This window comes from Temnothorax curvispinosus, unplaced genomic scaffold, assembly GCF_003070985.1.
Source record: "Temnothorax curvispinosus isolate PA1 unplaced genomic scaffold, ASM307098v1 QBEX01010700.1, whole genome shotgun sequence".
Taxonomy (NCBI): domain Eukaryota; kingdom Metazoa; phylum Arthropoda; class Insecta; order Hymenoptera; family Formicidae; genus Temnothorax; species Temnothorax curvispinosus.
The window spans coordinates 47,282-64,797 of NW_020220480.1; the positions used below are offsets into that span (position 1 = coordinate 47,282).

A 17,516-nucleotide genomic window follows, 5' to 3' on the forward strand; every position below is an offset into this window, starting at 1 on the left:
TCTTTCTTGAAGAATCACGCTACCGCACGCGGTGATCACGTGATCCGTCCCTTGGCTTCGCCTAACTTCGCCACGTCGTATTGCTGGCGAACGGAAAAACTTGCGAAATAAAACCTTTCGCATGACGACCAATCGAGCGGGTGCAGATCGCGACGAAACTTGTGCGCACGATGCGACCCTTTGCACAGCCGGGTGCTCTATATGCGTAACCCGCAACTTCCCGGAATTCGCGCGATGACCAATCGACCGGGTGCTAGCGCGACGAAAACCGGCTCGCTCTTCGCTTCACGTGAACGGAAGAGCGAGTTTTGAGATGTTTCACGTGGCGGCCTATCGAGCCCGCGAGCGGGTGCGACTCGCGATGAAACAGCAGTACGGACTTCGCGCAATTACTTCGAGAACACTCCCGAGATGCTAATAATTGCCACGAACGGCCGGCTGAGCCGGCTCGACTTTCTCCTTATAGAGAGGCAGAAACGGAAGAGAGCGCTGGAGAGCGCGGATCGATGTCGATCCACCCTTCGTCCCGATAGGAAACCCTCGCCGGGGGTCGTTGGCTCGCGAAGAACGAATCCCAACGATCTGATCGATCCGCGATGTAGAATGCGACGAATCATATCGATCCACGATGTAACACGCGTTGCGCGGTGTACGCAAATTAGGAAACGCGTGCGCGTTTTGCAACCGCGCGGTCGAAAACAGTAGGCACGCGACAACTCACGAGCCAATCGCGTTCGACGTCTCTCCCGACTGTGCGGCGGCAGCGGCGCGCGCAAGCGGCGCAAGTAATGCGCGACACGTTCAAACTTCAACGTCGGGGATCGCGAGACGTTGTCGCTCGTGTAATTTTTTTCACGTGAACGAAAAGAAATCCGGTTACGGAATGTCGCAAAGTGAACGTACGCCGAATATTCCGTTTTTTCTTGTGTCGAGTGAAACGAGTAAAATGCTGTCGCTGGGCGAAATGTACATATGCCGAACGCCGTACGTATATCATTCTCCCGGTTGTGATTTGGCGGATCTCCTGACAATGCTCCGTGATCGGTGGGCAAATTTTACATGAGAAATAAATGTTTCGGAGCGCGATACATTCGGAACTTAATAGAATCGTTGCTCCGCGTGTCGCAGAGAGACGATAACCTCGACGATAATTCGCGTCTCTTGCTCCGTTTCGATTTTTACTTCGAACGAGTAAGTCGCGCGAGAAGACGCTCCGATAAATAGCTTAAAATTCTCGTTAAGCGCGGAATTAATAATCAATTGAGTAATTAAAGAGAACGATCGCGCGTTTGGCGTTCGCTCAATTTGCTTGTCGCGATCGCGAACGAGGGAGCGAGCTTGCTTCGAAATGCGTACGAACGTCATCGTGAGTGCGAATCAATATAACAAGCTCAAAATGTGCGTCCACGAATACAATTCCGTTTTTCGTTAAGGAACGGGCACGTAATTCGCTCGTTCACGTAACTTATTGTCGTGAATGTTTTAAATTTATTTGCACGTGTGTCTCTTTATTTCTCATAATCTTTACTTTACAGAAAATTTACGTTAAATTGTATAGCTTTTTATTTTTTAAATTCATATAAACACCATAGACACTACAAAGCGCGTGTCATTTATTCTCACCTAACTTATTATATAATTTTTAATAACATGTATCAAATTTAATTCTTTACATTTATTTGACATCAGTGCTGGTCTTCAACCTTTGCTTTAAAGGGTATTTAAGCTCTAAGCCGTAAGAAATTGACCAATCACAGTCGAATATTCTCTTCACATTTCATTGTGATTGGTCAATTTCTTACGGCTTAGAGCTTAAATTTTTTTTAAGTAAGGTTGTGTAGACCAGCACTCACGCATCAAAAGAACTTGAATAAAAATAATTATAATAACTTGTCATTTTTGAGTTGTTAAAATATAATTTTTGCGCTGACAGTTACTCTCGCAGTACAAATTGAGCCAAGCGAGAGAATCAATCAGCATTGCGGAAAAGCGAAAAAAAAAGAAAGATAAAAGATTGGAGTGTGCTGAAATGCTATTTGACTAAAATAAAAGAAAAATTTAACTAAATTATATAAAAATCACTTAAATGTCCGAAAGAAAAAGTACTCTGCATCTCTCACATCAATTTATTAATAACAAAATTTGTAGCATAGTATTAATTGTTACAATTCTCTGCAATCAAGTTAAATGCTCAAGTTTCCATTGACATTTTAAATAGTTAAAGCGTCACATGATATTAATTGGGGACCAATAAAAATATCTTGACTAATTCGAAGCAGATTATCTTAGTGGTAGCACCAAAATGATAAAAAAAATCTCTGGGAAATTCTTTTGATTTTTGTAACAGTTTTTTTATTTCTTGTCAACTGTTACTTATACTAGCAATTATTATGAGGTGTATATCAAGTATTTGTAATATATGTATAGTTATGCTTCATTGTTTCTGCGTCACACATTTCTCTTGACTCATCAGTTACTTATTTGTTACAACTTTGTTGTATGAAATATCTGAAAAAATAAGATATCATATATTACATTTTGTTCTTATGTTAATAAATTACATTTTGTTTTATTATCATATCCAGAATTAATATCCAGAAAAAATGTCAATACATCTATCGCTACATCTATCTTACCTTAGCGTTCATTCTTAAGCTTCAGGTGTAGCTAACGGGGCTTCTTTTTTCTCTTCAATAATAATGGCGTCTTTCTTTTCACCATTGGGTTTGTCATTTTCATCCAGTTCCTTTTTGGGAGCCACCTTCAAATATCACAAACAAGATTTGTATATTAAACATGTTTTTACATAAATAATGTACTTAATTTCGTATATTTATAAACTACTTTTAAAATGATAAACAAGATTATCTGCAACATCAGTGAAAAAAGATACTACTGTTATACATATCTATACCTTAGAGATAAAGAATCGTATGTCCATTTTTTTTTAGATTTCGAGAAAACAAGGTTTAAAGTTTTAAAAATAGGGAAATAATATATTTTTTTTAATATAAAATAAAAGTAGCACCTTTTGATTTATTAAGTTTTCAATAAAGTAATTTAACTGACATGTTTAATAGTGTAATTGCCAATAACACGCTGTATCTGGTTACAAAATTAGGCACTATAAAAATTTTCAATATAACTTTTTCTTAACATTGTATTGGGAACTAGTAATAATAAACATAAGACGCTTTATCATTATACAATTTAAGCTTCTGTTAGATTGAAAGATGTATTAACTCCATTTTGACAAAAACTGGAGATATGATTCTTACCTCTAACAATAAGTTACAGATATAGAATTGTAGCAATTCATATAAATGTTTCTGGAGTTTTCAACAAATTTATCAAATTTTACGAAAATGGTTTTTTTTTTTCATCTTAGCAATTATTATTTAATAAGAATACCGTCAGGTTTATTTCAATTATCCTCTTACCTCCTCTTTGCTAGCTTCATCAAAGTTCTCCACTAGATCAGGTACCTCGTCGTCCTCTTCCAACGTAGTTTTCCCGACCGCACTTCCAGCGACTGTACTCGCTAATCGTTTCAGCTGTGTCAGACCCTCGGGACCGAGCTGGCTCAATATTCCCGGCAACATTTCGGTTATCTGTTTATTTTCTCCGTGACCAGTGATGGCAAATGTATTAGCGGACAGACTAGCCTGGGCCTTCGGATTATTAAAATGGATGACCGTGCCGTCATCTTTAATCATATTAACCTCCTCTATACCAGGAATTGTATTTACAGAAAGCTTTTTCAGACAACTCTGTAACTTTTTGTCGTCTGTGGCAGCGGTTGCGTGTACGACCTGCAAAAGTAAAGAAATAACATAAATGTAAAGACGGCAATGTTCAATTCTGTCACAAGGAAATAAATAAAACATTAGTGTTCTGCGTAACATTGTTCCTGCGGCATATAAATGTTACTTCCTTCTTTTTTGACAATTCAATTACTATTCGTGTATCATGAGAGCTCTAACAAATAGAAAAAACGATATTCTTAGTTAATATCTATTGTACAAATCGGACTACAAAACAATTATCAAGAAGATCATCAAAATAGCTCTGTTTATAAGAAATCTTGTACAACATCCTCATCTCTAAATGTAGAGGTTATATTGCAAAACAGAGCAGACAGTAACCAACTAGACTAACAATTTCAATTCGTTGTCCCTGTGAGAAGAAATCTTGCGATGTCACGCGTAACATTTATTCTGATTTAAGGATCGGCATGCATATTAATAATGATGACGGTGGATCGCGCGTCGAAGGACGATAGAGAGCAAAAATGCACGAGCTAGGTCTAAGTTAAAAAGAAATCAAAAGAAAGAAAGAAACGAATTAACCGAAGTGTACGATGCCAAGTGCACGTTACCTTCTTCTTGCGTCGGGGTGTACCCTTGCCGCCGATTCGCACTTGGGCCTGGAGCTTCTTGAGCTTCTCCGGATTCATCCTTTAACCTCCTGTCGTGCACGAGGGGGGTGACGGGCGCGCGTGAGCGTCGGGTTGACTTGCGACTATAGTAAACGGGTTGCCTCCAACGAGAAATCCTTCCTCTCACACGAACGGGGTCGACGTCGCGCGAGCGCGGGGACCGGCTACACACGACACGTGCTCGCTCAATTCGCCTTGAGATGCTCGAGAAAATGGAAGCGTACCCTCTCGTTCGCTCGCGGATCCCCTACGTCAGAACAGTACTGACTTCCGGAGTTTCCGCGGACGGCGGCAGCGGCGCGGCGCGCGGATCGTTTCCGCCGCGCGCGATCACCCGCACCGATTCGAAACGTCGCAAGTCGCAAGAGACCCCGCGCCCCCCGAGGGAGGCTCGGCGTTTGCTGTTATATAGCACTGTTCAACAAAAAATTACTTGTTTTTCGAGCACAAGAACGAAACTAGTCGTTTCCGGTAGTTCTTTTAAACACAATCACGTTTGTCAAATTACTCTATCACGTCACAATTTTGAGAAATTTGTAGTTAAAGCTTGTAAAAATAGACTATTTTAGTGTATTTTGACATATTATAATTATAATATGTGCTGACGTGTCGGAGGTTTAATTGTCATCAAAATTAAGTATATTGTTAGGACTTTGAGTCCTTAAAAGGAACTTGTGTCGATTATGGTTAAAAAGATATTAATGATTAACAATATAGGGTTTAATTCACTATCTTAGAATATTAAAATTGTTCTGAATAAAATACAGAAAACGAATTTTATCGTTATAAGTAATATAAGGGAAATCGGGAGCAGAGATTATGATTATATATTTAACATTCATTTATTATATAATTTTAATCTCATAAAATTATATAACATACTTGTACATGTATGTGTGTATGTGAACGCGTGTGTAAAATTAATATATATTTATACGAATTAGATTAATTGTATATCTGTATATATGTAGCCTATTTTTCAGGAAATTTATACATATTCATATATATTATATATAATTAAAGTAGTTTAAATAAATTTATTTTCAAGTTTAAATATTCACAAAACGTAGAGCCAATAATGTTAAATAATATAAATATATATTTTTTCATAACAGCATAAAATCTGAAATATATGTATTTACAATATATATTACATTTTTCAAACACTACAGCGCAATGATGAATATCAACACATTTTATGATTGATATTTGACGATACTTTTCTCATTAAATTAAGGATACAAGATACAGAATAAAGAAGTTTTATGATTGTGATATTTGACGATACTTTTCTCATTAAATTAAGGATACAAGATACAGAGAATGAAGAAGAAATTGTACAGCGGCAATCGTAAATCGCTGCGTAAATACAATACATAAAGAAGAAATTTCTCATTTCTCATTAATTTATAAAGTAAGATTGAAGTTCTGTCCGATTAAGTCATACTGCAATTTAATTGTAAAAATTGCATCAGTCTTTGAATTGGTGATATAAAAGCATGTTAATTAATATTTATTTCAGAAAAATATAATTACGTATTTCGTAATTGTATTCACCATCTTCGTATCATCTAATCGATAGTTTTATTTATCACTCACACACAAAACAAATTTAATCCCGTTAATAAAATTTTAGTTATTTAAATAATAACATTGCAATCGTAACTGTTAGTGAGATAGTAATTGTTCTTGTGAATTACATATCACACAGATAATAAAATTTGCCTCTTGTCTTGTAAATCCTCAAGTATCGTTTAAACATTTATGATAAAAAAGTAAAAACTTGATCATTTTAAAGGTAAAAATGTTAATCATTTTTAGAAAGAGCAACTTTTCTCCATTTATGGCTCGTTTCGTTCTTTACATGTCCAAATTCAAACCTAATTCTAAGCTCGCCAATCTTCGAGATTGGCAAAATATCCGGTATCCATTCTATCAAGAACGGTGTAGGTTCGACTTGATTCGGAGAAGTATTTCCTAAAAGTAAACAAAGCAAGAGCATATATTAAATAGAAATATCTCTAATATCATCTTTTCTATTAATGATAGATTCTTTAAACAATAATTCAGGCTGCCAAATTTCGATAAATCATCTTTATCAAGCAATCAGAATCATTCCTCGCGTATCGAACTCTCACTTACCCACTTTTAAATACGTTTTCAGCTCTAACGGTTTAATCAACGCGTTGTTGTTCGTCTTTTTGAAACGATCTATTTCCGTTTCCTCACGTTTATACAATTCGTATGTTCCATCTGCGTTCTGCACGAAACTTCTCGTAATCTCCAAAGGTATATACGGTGTCTCGAAAATACTCTTTACGTGCAAGATATTTGTAATCTGCCACGTGTATTTCGTGAACGTTCCCAACGGTACTCCATCTTTCCTGACAAACGCCGTCGTTGAATTCGGCAGGCGTTTCTTCTTGCCGCCGCATGATATTCGTTCGCGTAAACAATCGAAGAATATCTGCGGCACATGGAACACTAGGGGATCGGGCTTGCCGTCAAACTGGAAATGCATCGTCTGATTTATTCGCTCGGTTATCGAAGCGAGCCACTTGATAAATGGCAAGCTCGCGCTGGCCTCGTCCAAGTCGTCGCAAGTATTTTGATACTTTTTAACAATTTGCGACTTTGCCTTCGTCTTTCTTAATTCAATCGAATTTAGATTCAAATTACTATTGTTCATATGCTTCTCATCTCTTTTCCGTTTTGTCGAAATTGTCGGTTGAGTTGCGTTAGCTTCGGAATTCGATGTACTTTTGTTATTATAATGTACTACCGCGTTTCTGTCGACTATTTTAACACCTCTGTTATTTAGGGCAACATTATTATTGACGAGCTTTGCATTAGTTACACTCAAGACTGCAGCACTGGCATCGAAAACCTTCAACGTATTCGGATCCAATATTTTTATATTATTATCGTTCAATATGTACTGACTATTGAGTAGATTATATTTTGTATTAATTGTCCCTTGATCATTTACTATTTTTATGGTATTTCCTCCTCCTAACTGAACACCATTTTGATCAATCACTTCTAAATTGTGAACCTGCGTAACATATAAATAACTTAATAATTTTATCCATTTGTTTCTTTTCAATAATTTAGAGAAACGATTATTCTTTAATTCTTTAAAAATTAATGAAAAAAAAAAACGAATATAATTTTAACATAAATATTTTATCTTACTTGTGATATTATATTGTTATCGTCTAATAAACTGCGATCGCATTCCACCTCTATATTTTCGACAATACTATGCGGCAAAATCGAAGAATCCAAATTTATAGAATCCAAATCTAATCTATTTCCATCCAAACTTTGTACGGTTAAAGTATCATCACGAAAAATTAATAGATGTGTATCAGTTTCATCAGTGGTTAAACTATCGAGATCTGAAATTTCATATTATTATTAGCAAAAAGTATATAATAAATTTCTAATGTACAATACATATATACGCGCATATAATCTCACCAATTCCAACAATTTTATCTTCTTCTTCACTTTGCGGTACAGTTGCTAGAGACTTTTCTATACTAGATTGCGTTTGATCTAAATTTATATAATAACTAAACTCTTCGGATAACTTTGGGTCGCTAGCAAAAGCACAAATACATGCGTAAAAATGCACGCATCGCTTTGATTGTGACGACGAAGTGCCGTCGACTTTATCTCCTCCTATCTTTGTTGTACCCTATAAATTAATCAATTTATTATTCAATAAAATATTTTCTAACCAGAAATATTATTTGTATTAATTCGCATAATTTAAAATTTTGATTTTTATTTACCTACGATCTTTCTTTAAATCGTTTAAGAAAAAATTTTTTTATGAAAATTATTATGCAGTTTGATTACCTTAAACGTAGTACAACTGCAGAAGTAACGATGTTCTATTCTATCCTTTAATTTACTAACGAAGAAAGAGAAATGAAGATAGCCTAAAGGATGCTTCGGAGAAGCTTTGCATTTCACTGCCATTATATTCTTTGAGACTCTTTGTACTAAAGGACCAGAAGTTTCCGTCGCTAACAGCCATATCTCTTGCTTTGTTTCATTATTTACATTCAACGACGACAAAATAGAATTCTTCAAAGTTAATGGCTGCGCCTCCGCATAACATTTTAATGCCGTTTGAATGTGCTGGCACGCAAATACAGTATTTGAATAACCTTTCTCCTAAAAATACCAATTATAAAAATATATATAAGTATAATACAAAATATAAATCACGGAAATGTGTCAATATCCAAATCTTATAATATAAAACATTTACATGACATTTGAGGACACTGGTATGAAAACTTCTCTCACAGCTGTCCACAAAGCACAATGCGGTGGTTTGTGAAATGAGCGTTGTAATGTCATTCGAAATGGTGGCATTTATCAATGGTAACTGTACAAAGCCACGGTAATCAGGTCCTTTATCCTTGACTCGTACAGAGAACACTTGCACCGTCGAGCCTGTGATGAGCTTGCATGCCTCCGTGGACAGCTTCCGCTTCTCGCCAGGTTCTTTGAACACTGCGTCGCAATATTTGTTCTTACAGCAAAGACCACGAGATCCGTTGTAAGTTCCACATTTCGGACATTTTCGAACTCCACGAAGGGTAGCCTTTCCCAGATCTGATAAAAGTTTCTTCAAGCGTTCTTCATTGGACATAGCTGCTACACGTTACAATAATATATATTAGAAAGCTCAGACAGAATTTTCAAGTTGTATTTTCTACTGAGTTCATCTTATTTCTAATCAATAGATTAAAAAAAAAAGAGACCAGACTTTCTTTTCCAGTCAATTTTTAAAGGTACGTTTCTTCTCTTTTTATTTCACGCATTCGTTAGTTGATAGGAAAATTATTGAGTTAGTAAGAAGTTTTGTTAAAGAGAATCACACTTAAGGAAATTACAAATTTATTAACTGATAAATTTCAAAATATAGTCTTCAAAGTATTTAAAGACCTATTGTGTCATTTAAAATCATCCTCTTTTTTTCCTATCCAAACAAATTATAGCAAACCTGTCCAAGTTTTTACTCGTAATATGCTTCGCCTTCTTCATCATTTCGTTGAACAGGGCAAAGAGAAAATAATAGAGAATTGACACTAGAGCTCCGTCCAGTTGATCACTGTGCATAAATCATAATGGGACACTTTACAATTAACAACATGCTGAATCAGTGTAGGACCTACAATCGAGTAAGTGGCCCTTTCATTCGAAGAACTTGGACAGAATAGCTATAGAATCTCAGAAGATTGCCTGTACAATTTGTAGCTTAAAGCTGTTTGTATTAATCAGAAAATTAGTCAAGTTTTCAAGGTCAACCTGATTAAGCAATTATATATAATCAAATAAACCTAAATAGGTAATAAAAAAAAAAGAAGAAAGAAGAGACAATAATGAGTCGCATAAAAATTCAGATGATCTTATAGAAAGATGATGAAGAAGCACCCTATCCTTGATACAGTTAAAAAATGATACATATTGTACCAATATAAAAAATATATTTTTTATCTTAAAGAAATTATGTAAGTAAATCAAAAAGCAGTATACATTACGTTGCAATAGAAACAAACATAAAGAAAGCAAAAATGAGAGCTACAAAGGTGCCTCAAGCCCTCAAATCGAGCTCTGTTATCATTTCTCCGTTCTTTTAGGCTAACCGTGTACGTAACGCTACGTGCTGTGCGAATAACTGAAAGAAAGATTTTCTCTCGCAAATTGCATCGAGTTGCATGATAAAAGCGATAAAACGAACGTGCTCCGTCGCCGGTGCTTTCTGTCGTTTAGGAGGAAAAGGGGGAAGCCAAAAAAAACCCAATTCGCGGTGAGACGCATTACACGGAGGCTACATCTCGCAATGAACAAAAGCAACATTATATCGAACGGCGTTACCTTCCGATATCGCAGAAATCGACGTGAAAATCGCACAGCCGTGAGAGAAGAAAAAAAATTGTCTCTTTCACGACCGGATTACGTTTTGAGCTGCCAAATTGCTTCGGATAGTAAATAAATAAAGCCCATCACGGCCATCACGAGAAGTGAAGCAGAGGGCGTCGAGACTCTCGCCGCGGTTCCGTCGAAAGGATAGAGAGGGTCGATCGTGTCGGCTCTCCATATCCCGCGGCCAATCCGATCGTAGAACGAGCACGCCATGCGATATCGGCTTTATGTTTCTCTCGTCCCTCGCGGTAAGGAAATGTAACGTCGGCCATCTTGATCTCGCTCGATCTTCTTTTACAGAGAAGAGCCTGTGGAATACAACATGAGGTTCGTTCGCCGCGATGAATTTAATACGTTATTTTGACAAGTACCGCGGCTAATTGCGTTCGGAGTCGTCGTATGACTCGCTGGAATCCGGCCGCGCGTACGAACACGTTTTCGCGATGAATATTGCGCGAGGGAATGTCTCGTCGCGTGTTCGCGCGATCCGTCGAGCACATGGAATCACGCCGTTCGCGAAATATCTTCGTGACGCTCTGTCGTTGCGTCGACGATATATACCTTGCGGATGGAATTACGCGTGAAAGACGTGATTTTTGTCCTCGACGAGCGTTCCGCGTACGGAGACGCGTCGCGATAAATTCTGCAATGAGCATAACCTCACTTTTTACCTTTGCAGCTCGTTGAAGTTACAGAAGAGGCTAGCAGCCTCTGTTATGAGATGTGGCAAGAAGAAGGTCTGGCTGGATCCGAACGAGATCAATGAGATTGCGAATACGAATTCTCGTAAGTTTTCGCGGTTCTTTGTGGCCTGTGCTTTTTTCTTTTTGCACAAATTTTATAAAAATTCTGTAACCCGAATGTCGGCAAGAGGTTGTTTGTTGTTGCATTATTACTTTCTTAATTTATGTAGGAAGATTTAGAGATTTATTTATGTTTTTTCTAGGACAAAATATTAGAAAACTAATCAAGGATGGGCTCATTATTAAGAAGCCTGTTGCTGTACACTCGAGAGCTCGCGTTCGCAAGAATACCGAAGCTAGACGCAAGGGCCGTCATTGTGGCTTCGGTAAGAGAAAGGGTACGGCAAACGCGCGTACACCTCAAAAAGTACGTATATTCCAGCAGTTATAATTCTATGCTCTATTTTTTTTATCTTGACTGTATTAATCAAAAAGTCATGAACATTTATACATGAAATTTATTGTTAGTGAAGTCTGTCTAATCATTCGCAGGATCTCTGGATTCAAAGGATGCGGGTCCTTCGCCGTCTCTTGAAAAAATACCGCGAAACGAAGAAAATTGACAGACACCTGTACCACTCGCTGTACATGAAAGCTAAAGGTAACGTTTTCAAGAACAAGCGAGTGCTGATGGAGTTTATTCATAAGAAGAAGGCGGAGAAGGCCCGTGCCGAGATGCTGTCCGATCAGGCCGAGGCTCGGCGCACCAAGGTCAGGGAAGCACGTAAACGCCGCGCGGAGCGCATTGCCTCGAAGAAGCAAGAGCTATTGCAGTCGTATCAACGCGAGGACGATGCCGCAAAGAAATAAATTGCGTGATGTATCTTAAGAAAAATTATATAAATAAAATGAAAAAGGTAATCGAAGCGTATCAAACCTTTCTTCCTAACGCTCTTTAGGCTTAGGTTCAAATTAATATAAAAACCCAAACGTTTATAGAAACAGTTATACAAGAAAGTAAAATGATTCAGAGATTTTTAAAATAAAATACTATAAATAGGAAGCAATTCCAAGAATGTAAATTTTTTAGCTATAAATAGATATTTATTTTGTAATTGAAGATAATTATCATAAAAGACGGAAAAGTAAACAGATAATAAATATAATTCTTCTAAAATAAAAATGTTTATTCTTTTAAGAAAGAAAGTATAATTAAAGAATTTATTACAATTATCGGAGAAATAAAAAAAAATTAAATACAATTGTGGCTTTGTTAGCTAATAATTGTCAATTTGTAACTAATCTTTTCATGTAATAATAAATTAATTATTGTTTAATTATAAATATGTATCTTCAACTGATAATTTGTACAATAAATTGCACCCACTTCTGCAGCTGATAATCTCAATTCTACCCGCTAGATGGCAAGATATATTTCCAGCATGGCGACAGATTTGTGAACACATGTGTCCTGACTGTTCTGAAAATCCACGATTCAAGGAGTTTAATTCAGTAAGAGGGAATTAGTGAGCTTTCTCTTGCACAATTTATCTCAAATTACTAATACATAAGTAATGAAGTATTTCGCTGTTCAAACTCCAAAGAGGAGCTGACCGAACCGGAGTTCTCGTCGCCGAAGCGCATCGTCGTCCTCGCTGATGCAACAGCACGCTGCACAATCAAGATTGCACCTCACAAGCGGAGATATTCAGCCCCGCGTTTGTTTACGCTCGTCGACGGATAGCGTTTCAATAGGTCTCTGACAGATGCTGATGATTATCCGACAGCGGAAGGAACGTTACCACGGAAAGAGGAAGAACTTAAAGCTATTCGATCGTTGGTTCTAACGACGGACGGGCGAACATGTCACAGAAGGCGGACGGCAGGCCGAGTCTCTCGCAAAAGACGAGAGAGGAAATCAAGGTTGAGCGCGAAGCGAAGAAGGCCGCCAAGGCTGCCGCTAAAGCGGCAAAGGGTAAAAGTGATAGGGTGGACAGTGTCAAGAACGTGGCTCCAGTGGCCAGTTGTAAGATCCCGGTGGGAGACGCGAAAGTGGACGTAGCAACGGAAAAAACTAATAAAGTAGTGGAAACGGACGATATTAAAAGTAAGTCTGTGGCGGCTGGCTGTGAGACCCTAGAAGAAAGTGAAAGTAGCGACAAAAAAGCAAAGGTAGCGACAGACGTAGCAGGTTCGCAGCCTGATAGAAAGGCCTCGAAGGTAGAGGCAATTCAATCTTCAAATGTCGTTCAGAACGGCCCGGCCGAGGGCAAACTCGATGGGAGGAGCAAGGCCGAGCTGCGCGCGGAGCGAAGAGCCAAGCAGGAGGCCCAGAGAGCTGCGAAGCAGCAACAGTCGTCGGCGAAGGACAGTGCGAAAAGCGAGGAATCTCTCAAACCACCTGTAGAAACGGTATCCAAATGTTCGGCGAAGAAAAGTGTCGTGAAGAGTACAATGAAGGAGAACGTGCACGAAGTTCATTTGTTTCAACACTTGTATCAGGAGAGGCAGCAGTCGTTGTTCAGCATAGCCACGGTCAATTCGAATATACACCCAGCGATAGTCAGACTGGGTGTTCAGTACGCGAGTAAGATTATCGTCGGCAGCAACGCGAGGTGCGTCGCGCTTCTGGCCGCTATCAAACGGGTAATCCGGGATTTCGTGAAGCCGCCGCAGGAAGATTTCACCCGCGGTCTCGAGGCGTACTTGAAGGAATCGCTCAAGTATCTGCATCATTGCAGACCATTGGGCGTCTCGATGCGGAATGCCGTGCGTCACATCCAGTGGCAGATGACACAGTTTTCGACCACGTTGTCGGACGAAGAGGTAAGCGATTTTGTTTTTGTCGTATCATTATATTTTTATAATTAAATTACAATTATTCTTTTATTTGGTACAAAGTTGTCCGACTTGTACAAATCGAAAGTGTTCTTAAACATATAATAAATAAATATACGAAGGAAACAAATGGGGATTTGGGAGAATCTGTGAATCGTATATATGTACATATATATTTTTTATTTAAATCCCTCGTACTATAGCAGTTGGGTTAATATCTGATTTGATCTGTTGCAGGCAAAAATTAAGCTACTAGGAATAATAAAGACTTATATCGAAGAACAAATTAAACTGGCTGATGACGCAATATCGGTAACGATACAGAGCAAAATATCGGATGGAAATGTTATTTTAACATACGGCTAGTAAGTATATTCTATAATCTATTCATACAGCATAATTCAAAGATTAAATTTACATATATTTCTTATTCTTTGAGGATTTATTATTATTTTCTAAGATAATAATATGTTTATTTCTGTATTTTCATAAATAATTTTTCTAAAAGAAGGAAACATGAAATATGATTTTTGAAAATTATACCACATTTTCAGTTCATCCTTAATTCACAAGATATTAGTGGAGGCACATGCTGCAGGGAAGCAATTTCGCGTGATCGTAGTTGATGGTAGACCGTGGCTGGAAGGGAAGGAACAATTGAGGCGTTTAGCAAAACACGGAATTGACTGCTCGTATATACTGATCAATGCTCTCAGCTTCATTATGCCAGAGGTAAATGGTTCACAGTTTTGACTGTCCACAGCTCATTTTCAAATATTTAATCCATACATTTCAAAGATATATTTTACACATTACACAATTATTGAAGAAACTCAAAATAATATCACTATTATATGTAAACGTATAATTTCTATTTGTTTTAAGTACGGATTTGAGAACAAGCATGACAATAAGCTCTTCAAATATCTGCTTATCATTTTTTAACTTCTTTTGCCGTCAAGCTAATTTATTATTTTACTTGTTTAGGTTAGTAAAGTTTTTCTAGGTGCTCACGCGATATTAGCTAATGGAGCAGTAATGTCGAGAGTTGGAACCGCACAGGTTGCTCTAATAGCGAAAGCCTTCAATGTTCCTGTTTTAGTAGCATGCGAAACACACAAATCGTGTGAACGAGTGCAGACCGATTCCATCGTTCATAATGAATTAGGTAAGCAAGGAAGCAGATTTTATCGCTGTAGATATCTTTTTAGAGATTGTATTTATTCTATATGCATATGTTTATGTTTGTGTAAAATTATATTGTTTTATATTATAATTACATTTATATCATCTAATACATATATTTTTCGTTCAAAGTTATATATATATATATATATATATATTTTTTTTTTTCTTAAGAGAGTGATGATTATAACTTTTATCTAATGTCGCAATTTTTTCTCTATTTTGCATCAGCTACTCATTTTGTTCGATGTTTGCTTTAGGTAACGCAGACGAACTCGTGAATCATCAACCGAACGGTAAAAGGTCTCTACTCTCAAATTGGCGAACGAAGAAATCGTTGAATCTTTTGAACATCACTTACGACGTGACGCCGGCCGATCTTGTGACGGCCGTTGTCACGGAATTGGCGATTCTGCCATGCACTAGTGTTCCTGTGATTTTACGGATTAAACCTTCCGAGATTTAAATATGTACGTTTTCTCGAGAAAAGATTTAAACGAAAAACTGACCAACGCGTCTAAAAAAAAAAGACAAATGACAAGGAATTACTGAATATTGAGTACAATATTTTGATGTAAATACACGTGCGGATTATTGTACTTTCTATTTGACCATTTCACACAAACGAAGAAACTGTATTAATCGAATATAGTACGAGATTAATATCGATTAATACATTGCTGTGTATAAGATCGTTGAAATAAATTTTCTTAAACTGTGGTATGGAGACATAATAAATTTTACTTAGAGACTCTTGCCGATACTTACTAAGTTTTCTAACAACAATTAATATCAATTAACGTTTTATATATCTAATGTGTATTATAATTTGCTATTTAATACAGGGCAAATGCAATGCCAGCTGGTATGAATTGTAAGAAATAAAACATCATTTCTGATAAGATCTCAGTATTTAAAAATTTTGTGTTATTTTGTGTATTTTATGAATATGCAAATCTCATTTTATGTGAATCTATAATGACATACGATGCATTTTGAAAATAATTAAACACTACGATACTGACTAAATCTACTGATTCAAATCTGATAAATTTCTCTCTTCAGTGCACTTTTTTGTATTCTGACGAACTATCGACTGTCATTAACATATGTCCACATAGGATTGTGGAACAGAGATTATATTTGATTTCAAAGTTAATATTTCGAATGCAATTACATCATTACATATGAATTAATTTAATAATATTTATTTGTGAAAAACATATGCTTGCATTGACACGGTATAAGTATTTGACTTGTGATAAATAAAAAAAACAATTGCTCATGCGCGAAGAGACAACTGTCCATGCACTTTCTATTATATCGCAATCTCACACTCGGTGGCATCCATAGGCTTCTAGAAAATGCAGTGTTGATGCAAATTTTTTTTATATTATCTCTATATTTATAATTTTTTAAAGATTTTTATTACAATTAGATAACTGAAGCTATTACAAATTAGATTCTGAAGCTATTAAGTGGCAAGCCATTAAAATTATTAAATAGCACATGCAAAGAATCACTTTCCAAATTCTCTTTTAAATATTTTATACATGCATGTTTAATGTATGTATACATCAAGCTTGCGCACAAGCCATTGCATATCTCTTTTCCGTTACTGTTCCGTTCCGCTATTCCTTCTCCATCGGGATGCACCCTGATGAAAGAAACTCATACTGCTCGCAGTCTAGTATCTGTGTGGTGCTCACCGACTGCGTGTTCCCACATGTTCTCTCTTTCTTGATTTTTTATTTTTTACGGATAAATTAAATCTGCTTCGCATAAACAGTGAGTATAAAAATCGATTAGCTTTTCCGATTAATCTTTAATTTAGCTTTCGTCAAAGTTCCGTTAATTTCCTTTATTCGCTGTATTCATATATATATATGTTTGACTTAATCGCTATTATGCATATCGATATGTAAGATAGAAAATATATTATAAATAACATAAAAAATATACATTCTTGAAAATATTAGTCACTTAGAAAACGCAAGTGCAGCGAACATGAGCAATTTTTTTCGTTTCTTCTTTGCTACTCATGTGGTAAAAAAAAAACAGAGCACGTGCTTACGATATATATCTCAGATTTAGAAAAAAATATTTCCATATTTTATTTAAAAAACTTTAAGAAACTATTTTTTCTTTAAAATATTTAATTATTTAATAATGATATACGTATGTTTTTACAAATTAGTTCATATTTTCAAACACTAACACATAATTATATCTAATCTCAATTTCTCTTTTTACGAGATAGACTGCAGTGCTATACTTAACTTATTGCTAGGGCACGTGTGGCATACTCACACAGACAGTGCGCATATGCATGCACTTTAGAGGCTCAGTTTCTTCCACAGACTTCTATATTGTGCAATAGAAAACAAGTTTTCAAGCATTGATTTTATTTATTATAATTATAT

General features: G+C 36.5%; 4 protein-coding genes across 5 annotated transcripts; 2 read left to right on the forward strand and 2 right to left on the reverse strand.

Annotated features, from left to right (window-relative positions):
- Nucleotides 1–2,110: 2,110 nt before the first annotated feature.
- Nucleotides 2,111–4,695, reverse strand: LOC112460661 (transcription factor BTF3 homolog 4). The gene is made up of 4 exons (XM_025025456.1): nt 4,379–4,695; nt 3,441–3,812; nt 2,637–2,761; nt 2,111–2,508 (listed from the first exon to the last, which is right to left on the reverse strand). Exons 1-3 carry the CDS (start codon nt 4,454–4,456, stop codon nt 2,651–2,653), a joined length of 561 nt encoding a protein of 186 aa, XP_024881224.1. The 5' UTR covers nt 4,457–4,695; the 3' UTR covers nt 2,111–2,508; nt 2,637–2,650.
- An 862-nt stretch (nt 4,696–5,557) lies between these two features.
- Nucleotides 5,558–10,506, reverse strand: LOC112460665 (uncharacterized protein C2orf42). Of its 2 annotated transcripts, none has more exons than XM_025025461.1 (7): nt 10,340–10,506; nt 8,724–9,112; nt 8,306–8,626; nt 7,922–8,141; nt 7,634–7,839; nt 6,581–7,493; nt 5,558–6,415 (listed from the first exon to the last, which is right to left on the reverse strand). In XM_025025461.1, the coding sequence occupies exons 2-7, from the start codon at nt 9,108–9,110 to the stop codon at nt 6,246–6,248; spliced, it is 2,217 nt and encodes a 738-aa protein (XP_024881229.1). In that variant the 5' UTR covers nt 9,111–9,112; nt 10,340–10,506; the 3' UTR covers nt 5,558–6,245. The 2 variants fall into 2 exon arrangements, with proteins under 2 accessions (XP_024881229.1, XP_024881228.1); XM_025025460.1 differs by having other exon boundaries at nt 8,724–9,115.
- A 108-nt stretch (nt 10,507–10,614) lies between these two features.
- Nucleotides 10,615–11,993, forward strand: LOC112460662 (60S ribosomal protein L19). The gene is made up of 4 exons (XM_025025457.1): nt 10,615–10,714; nt 11,067–11,173; nt 11,334–11,497; nt 11,623–11,993. Exons 1-4 carry the CDS (start codon nt 10,710–10,712, stop codon nt 11,938–11,940), a joined length of 594 nt encoding a protein of 197 aa, XP_024881225.1. The 5' UTR covers nt 10,615–10,709; the 3' UTR covers nt 11,941–11,993.
- Nucleotides 11,994–12,474: 481 nt separating this feature from the next.
- LOC112460667 (translation initiation factor eIF-2B subunit delta) lies at nt 12,475–15,997 on the forward strand. Its single transcript, XM_025025462.1, has 6 exons — nt 12,475–12,582; nt 12,675–13,896; nt 14,146–14,273; nt 14,463–14,640; nt 14,896–15,076; nt 15,354–15,997. The coding sequence occupies exons 2-6, from the start codon at nt 12,934–12,936 to the stop codon at nt 15,557–15,559; spliced, it is 1,656 nt and encodes a 551-aa protein (XP_024881230.1). The 5' UTR covers nt 12,475–12,582; nt 12,675–12,933; the 3' UTR covers nt 15,560–15,997.
- Nucleotides 15,998–17,516: the final 1,519 nt, after the last annotated feature.

What these genes read in the sequence shown, in the direction of transcription:
- LOC112460667 (XM_025025462.1), top strand. Translation starts at nt 12,934, where the DNA reads ATGTCACAGAAGGCGGACGGCAGGCCGAGTCTCTCGCAAAAGACGAGA. An exon ending in TCAGCTTCATTATGCCAGAG is followed by an intron (nt 14,641 to 14,895) that starts GTAAATGGTTCA and finishes TTACTTGTTTAG; the next exon opens with GTTAGTAAAGTTTTTCTAGG. An exon ending in CATCGTTCATAATGAATTAG is followed by an intron (nt 15,077 to 15,353) that starts GTAAGCAAGGAA and finishes TGTTTGCTTTAG; the next exon opens with GTAACGCAGACGAACTCGTG.
- LOC112460661 (XM_025025456.1), bottom strand. Translation starts at nt 4,456, where the DNA reads ATGAATCCGGAGAAGCTCAAGAAGCTCCAGGCCCAAGTGCGAATCGGC. An exon ending in CACCCCGACGCAAGAAGAAG is followed by an intron (nt 3,813 to 4,378) that starts GTAACGTGCACT and finishes TTACTTTTGCAG; the next exon opens with GTCGTACACGCAACCGCTGC. An exon ending in ATGAAGCTAGCAAAGAGGAG is followed by an intron (nt 2,762 to 3,440) that starts GTAAGAGGATAA and finishes TGATATTTGAAG; the next exon opens with GTGGCTCCCAAAAAGGAACT.
- LOC112460665 (XM_025025461.1), bottom strand. Translation starts at nt 9,110, where the DNA reads ATGTCCAATGAAGAACGCTTGAAGAAACTTTTATCAGATCTGGGAAAG. An exon ending in CCAGTGTCCTCAAATGTCAT is followed by an intron (nt 8,627 to 8,723) that starts GTAAATGTTTTA and finishes TGGTATTTTTAG; the next exon opens with GAGAAAGGTTATTCAAATAC. An exon ending in ATAACAATATAATATCACAA is followed by an intron (nt 7,494 to 7,633) that starts GTAAGATAAAAT and finishes TATGTTACGCAG; the next exon opens with GTTCACAATTTAGAAGTGAT.
- LOC112460662 (XM_025025457.1), top strand. An exon ending in GATTGCGAATACGAATTCTC is followed by an intron (nt 11,174 to 11,333) that starts GTAAGTTTTCGC and finishes TGTTTTTTCTAG; the next exon opens with GACAAAATATTAGAAAACTA. An exon ending in ACGCGCGTACACCTCAAAAA is followed by an intron (nt 11,498 to 11,622) that starts GTACGTATATTC and finishes AATCATTCGCAG; the next exon opens with GATCTCTGGATTCAAAGGAT.